The sequence below is a fragment of the Quercus robur genome, chromosome 8 (assembly GCF_932294415.1).
Source record: "Quercus robur chromosome 8, dhQueRobu3.1, whole genome shotgun sequence".
Lineage (NCBI taxonomy): Eukaryota > Viridiplantae > Streptophyta > Magnoliopsida > Fagales > Fagaceae > Quercus > Quercus robur.
The window spans coordinates 37,226,334-37,232,615 of NC_065541.1; the positions used below are offsets into that span (position 1 = coordinate 37,226,334).

Here is a 6,282-nt window from a genome sequence, read left to right on the forward strand (position 1 = left end):
GAGAGAGAGAGAGAGGAAGGGCAAGGGATATAATGGAATTAAAAAAAAAAAAAAAAATGCTACATGGATTAGTATTGTAGCTCAATTGATTTCACCCTATTCGCAAGCTAGTCTAACGTGGAATATGAAAATTGAACATCCAACTTTAAGTGGTTCATTAACAATTATGGATAGCACATAGGAGGAAGTGTGTAAAAATCCCATTTACCTCAGTCCGTAAACTAAATAGTCAAAATTTATTGCGGGCTAGCTTCCTTTTTTTTTTTTGTCACCAAGACCCTCCAGACTAAATCATAATACTAAATATGAATCCTAACATCTAGGCTAATTATATATTTATTACTATTATTGTTATTATTATTATATGTTGACGGGAATGACGACTCTACATCCCACTGACGAAGATAACATTACTGACGGAAGAATCATCCATGACGAAGTGATCAGAAAGGTCGAAGGAAGCCATCATCACTGACGAGGCAGAGAGTTATTCAATGCGATCAATCAATGATTCGAGCAGTTACCAAATCAACCAAGAAGACCGTTGGAAGACCTATTAAAAGTCTCATTACTGGCCAGGTGCGTTACAGAAGAAAGCATTAACAGCCTCAACGGCTAGCCCTTATGGGTTCAGGTATAAAACTCTCACATAACCAACAGAGGAGGAGATATGCAAAAATACTCTGAAACTATCTATTATTTCTTTATTGTGTTTAACTGTGATCCTAACTTTGGCATCGGAGACTTTGTGGCAGGCGCCACACCGGTGTCTCTGGACGAGCAAACCTTCACGTCTCACGGGTGATTCCATCTGCACATTCACTGACGGATTTGTGTTCCATCAGTTTGGCGCCGTCTGTGGGGACGAGTTTTCAGATTTACATTCGAAAACGTAGTTTCCATCAATTCACCATATCCAGATGGAATCCAACCCAGATTCAACGGCCTTGGCTCAGCAAGTTCAAGCCCTGGCAGCCACCATTGAGGAACTCACCAGGCAGAACCAGGAAATGAAGCTGCGGCTCCAGCAGGTTCAACAAGCTCAACAGGAAGAAAACCGGTCCAAGGGTAACATGGAGGGAGAGGGGGATAGCCAACAGAGGGAAACCCCCCGGAGACCAACTACTCCGGACGAACAGAACTCAGATCTTCTTCGGGAAATGAGGAAAGAGATGGACGAATTAAGGAGTGCTATCAAGGAAAAGACAGACCGAAGTGTAGACAAGATGGTAAGGGCTACAGATTCGCCCTTCACTGCAGCGGTACTTGATTGCCCTGTGCCGTCAAAATTTCGCCTGCCTCAATTAGAACCATTCGACGGACTCAAGGACCCTCAGGATCATCTTAATACCTTTAAGACGACTCTGGGCCTTCAACAACCACCTGACGAGATATTATGCCGCTCCTTCCCTACGACTCTCAAAGGAGCTGCAAGAGAGTGGTTTACTAAGTTGCCAAACTCGTCCATAGACAACTTCGATCAGCTAAGTAGTGCTTTCCTGCGTCACTTCATAGGGGGACAACGCCCAAGGAGACCAGTAGATTACTTACTCACCATAAGACAGGGAGAGAAGGAGACTTTGAGGTCATATGTCAAGCGATTCACCCGGGAAACTCTGGAGGTGGACGAAGCTGATGACAAGGTGCAACTGACGACCTTCAAGGCAGGGTTGAAATCCAGAGACCTTGTAGCCTCTCTTGCCAAAAACCCCCCGAAGACAATGGCAGAGATGCTCCTGAAGGCCCAAAAATACATGAACGCGGAAGACGCTCTAGCTGCCATAAAAGATACCGAGAGGCTAGGAGAAAAGTCCAAGAGGGAAGACGACCGCAGAGGGCAAAAGAGAGACAGACCAGAACGTCGGAACAGTGACGGGAATAGAAGGAGAGATGACAAAAATCCTCGTCAGGTAAAATTTACTCCTTTGGTTATGCCTGTTGACAAGATTTTCACGCAGATCAAGGACGAGCATTATCTCAAATGGCCCAGGCCATTACACTCGTCCCCCAACGTACGTGACAAGAACAAGTATTGCCGGTTCCACAGAGACCACGGCCACAACACCGAAGATTGCAGAGACCTGAAGGAACAAATAGAGGAGTTAATACGGAAAGGAAAGTTGCAGAAATTTGTAAAGAAAGGAGAATATAGCAAGTTCAGAGACGACAACAGGACTCAAAAGGAATCCTTCAATCGGGATGATGACCATACATCCCAACATCCACGCAAAGTGATCGGGGAGATAAACACGATCACGGGAGGACCATTCTCAGGAGGGTCATTCAGATCGCTTAGAAAAGCATGCTACAGACAGGTAAACAGCGTCCACGCCATTCCTCCGTCCAAGTACCAACGAACATACCAAGATATGTCCTTTAATGAAGGAGACGCCAGGGGAGTGAAGCAGCCTCACAACGATCCCCTGGTCATAGTGCTGAATATAGAAGGGTTCAATACCAGAAGGATCCTTGTTGACAACGGAAGCTCAGCGGATGTCATCTACCTCCCAGCCTTCCAGCAGTTGAAGTTAGATCCAAAAAGGCTCCGCCCTTTTGACTCTCCGCTGGTCAGTTTCAGTGGAGACAGGGTCTACCCCAGGGGTATAGTGACTCTGACGGTGACAGCAGGGACCTACCCGTTGCAGTTGACCAAACAAGTAGATTTCCTGGTTGTAGATTGCCCCTCGTCCTACAATGTCATCATTGGGAGGCCTACCCTAAACAAGTGGAAGGCAGCAACGTCCACATACTGTTTGAAGGTGAAATTCCCAACAGACGATGGTGTAGGTGAAGTGAAGGGTGATCAGGTCCTGGCAAGGGAGTGCTACCAGGCCGTACTGGCAAGAAAGGAGAACCACACGTGGACGATAGAAGAAAAAGAGGAAGACGGAGTGGAGACCCTGGAAGCAGTGGAGTTGGTAGAAGGAAATGCGGACAGGACAACCAGGATAGGGACGACGCTAAGCCCTGAGATGAGAACGAGACTCATAAAATTCCTTAAAGGGAATCTTGATGTCTTTGCATGGAGTCACGAGGACATGCCAGGCATATCTCCAGAGATCATCCAGCATAGACTGAATGTGGACGCCAACAGGAAGCCCGTTCAGCAACGACGAAGAACTTTCGCTCCAGAGCGGGATCAGGCAGTAGCAGAAGAGGTAACCAAACTCTTGACGGCTGGATTCATCCGGGAGGTATACTACCCAGAATGGCTCGCCAACGTCGTCCTGGTGAAGAAACCAAATGGAAAGTGGAGAATGTGTGTAGACTTCACTGACTTGAATAAAGCATGCCCAAAGGACAGCTTCCCTCTACCAAGGATAGACCAACTCGTGGACTCTACCGCTGGACACAAGTTGTTGACGTTCATGGACGCCTTCTCAGGGTACAACCAGATAAAGATGGCTGAAGAAGACCAAGAGAAGACCGCCTTCATCACCAGCCAGGGACTCTATTGTTATAAGGTGATGCCTTTTGGGTTGAAAAATGCTGGAGCTACATATCAGAGGTTGGTAAACAAAATGTTCAACCAACAAATTGGCAGAAACATGGAGGTATATGTAGACGATATGCTCGTCAAAAGTAAGGAAGAGCTCGCTCATCTGGACGATCTGAAGGAGACTTTTGCAACCCTGAGAAAACACCGGATGAAGCTGAATCCTAGCAAATGTGTTTTTGGGGTAGCCTCGGGAAAATTCCTGGGATTCATGGTGTCCCAGAGAGGAATAGAAGCCAATCCAGAAAAAGTACAAGCTATCATTGACATGGCTCCACCCAAGACCGTCAAGGATGTACAAAAACTTACGGGAAGGATAGCAGCTTTAAACAGGTTCGTCTCTAGGGCCACAGACAAATGCTTGCCCTTTTTCAAAACTCTCAAGCAGGCATTTGCTTGGACTGACGAGTGCGAAGCAGCGTTCCAAGAGTTGAAGCGATATCTGAGCAGTCCACCTCTCCTGAGCCCGTCCAAAGGAGGGGAGAACCTATATTTGTACCTGGCAGTATCAGCTTCGGCAGTCAGCGTAGCCTTGATTAGAGAAGAAGGCAAGAAGCAACTCCCGGTGTACTACGTCAGCCAGGCCTTTCAAGGAGCTGAGTTCAGGTACCCAAGAATTGAAAAGATTGCGTTCGCGCTTATAGTAGCCTCGCGCAAGCTCAGACCGTATTTCCAGTCAAATCCTATCCTTGTAATGACGGACCAGCCAATCAAGAAATCAATGAACAAACCGGAAGCAGCAGGGAGAATGGTCCAATGGGCAATCGAACTCAGCCAATTTGACATCGAGTACCATCCAAGAGTAGCCATCAAGGCACAAGCTCTGGCTGACTTCATCGCCGAATTCACTCTTCCAGACGAAGAAGGAACTACTGACGAAGTTGATAAATGGACAATACAGACAGATGGTTCGTCGGCCCAAAAGAGGGGGGGAGTAGGGGTCGTCATAACTACCCCCGACGGAGAAGTGATGAAGTATGGAGTTCAACTGGAATTCCCAGCCACCAATAATGAAGCCGAATATGAAGGAATATTGACGGCCTTGAGGCTTGGAAAAGCTCTTGGTGCCAAAAATTTGCTGGTCCAGAGTGATTCAAAGCTGGTGATCGGGCAGATCAGTGGAGAGTACGAGGCAAAGGAGGAAAGGATGCAGAAATACCTTAAACTGACGAGGATTTTAACTCAGGAGTTCGACACAGTGGATTTCGTCCAGATACCAAGAAACCAGAATATTGAAGCTGACGAAGTGTCGAAACTAGCGTCGTCAGAAGTAGGAATGACAAGCGCAGACGTGGCAATAGAAATTCAGAAATGCCCAAGTATTGAGGAGGTGGCAGTGCTCACCACCCAGAGCACAAACACCTGGATGACGCCCTTGATATCCTTCCTCCGAGACGGACACTTACCTCAGAATACTGATGAAGCCAGAAAGGTCAGAAAGAGAGCGGCTAGGTTCACGATCCTAAATGACGTCTTGTACAAGAGAGGCTTCTCTATGCCCTACCTGAAGTGCGTCAACGAGGACGAGGCCAAATACATCCTAGAAGAGGTACACGGAGGAGTCTGTGGCGACCATGCCGGCCCCAGATCCCTAGTAAACAAGGTGATAAGAGCGGGGTACTTTTGGCCAACCATGCAGGGGGATGCTGCTAACCTCGTCAGAAGATGCAACAGATGCCAGCGGTACGGGAATGTACAACGGCTTCCAGCAGAGAAGATGACGACCATATCCTCCCCATGGCCATTCGCGCAATGGGGAATCGACATCGTCGGTCCTCTGCCCCAAGGTAAAGGTCAGGTAAAGTTCCTTCTAGTTGCTATTGACTATTTCACAAAATGGGTTGAAGCAGAGGCTCTAGCAACCATCACTGAGGCTCGGATCCGGAGCTTCGTGTGGAAAAACATTATCTGCAGGTTCGGGATCCCTTTGACGATCATATCCGATAATGGGAAGCAGTTCGATAGCCAAGGCTTCAGAGAGTTCTGCTCGAACCTCGGGATCAAGAATCAATTCTCATCCCCGGGACACCCCCAGGCAAATGGACAGACGGAAGTAACAAACAGGACGTTGCTCAAGATAATCAAAACCAAGCTGGACGAAGCAAAAGGTGCCTGGCCCGAAGAATTGCCTAATGTCTTGTGGGCATACAGGACTACAGCCAGAACCCCGACAGGAGAGACACCCTTCAGGCTTACCTACGGCTCAGAAGCAGTGATCCCAGTAGAAGTTGGAGTAACAAGCATCAGGCGAGGAGCTTTCAGAGAAGGACTCAATGACGAGGGGCTGCGGTTCAACCTGGATTGCTTGGATGAAATAAGAGACAACGCGTCCAGTCGAATGACAAAGTATCAAAAGAAAATGGCCGAGTATTACAATAAGAGGGTCAAACTCAGGCGTCTGGCCATAGGGGACCTCGTCCTTCGCAAAGTCACTATAGCTACTAAAGACCAGACTCAAGGGAAGCTGGGCCCTACATAGGAAGGGCCATATCGCGTCATTCATTACTCTAGGCAAGGGAGTTACCATCTGGAAACTATGGACGGACGAAAACTCCCTCGTCCTTGGAACATTAAGCATTTAAAGAAATACCATGAGTAAATGCAGTACAGGTCAACCATGAGGCCTATAAATCATTAAGTAACAAGATTCCGCCTTGACGGATGTAAGTTACCGACGACCATAATACTATGGTTAAAAGACTTAAGTAACAAGATTCCGCCTTGACGGATGTAAGTTACCGACGACCATAATACTATGGTTAAAAGACTAAGTAATAAGATTCCGC

At 47.4% G+C, this 6,282-nt stretch overlaps 1 protein-coding gene across 1 annotated transcript; it reads left to right on the forward strand.

Annotated features, from left to right (window-relative positions):
• The first annotated feature begins 390 nt into the window (after positions 1 to 390).
• Positions 391 to 6,066, forward strand: LOC126695403 (uncharacterized). The gene has a single exon (XM_050392134.1). It carries the CDS (start codon positions 921 to 923, stop codon positions 5,973 to 5,975), a length of 5,055 nt encoding a protein of 1,684 aa, XP_050248091.1. The 5' UTR covers positions 391 to 920; the 3' UTR covers positions 5,976 to 6,066.
• Positions 6,067 to 6,282: the final 216 nt, after the last annotated feature.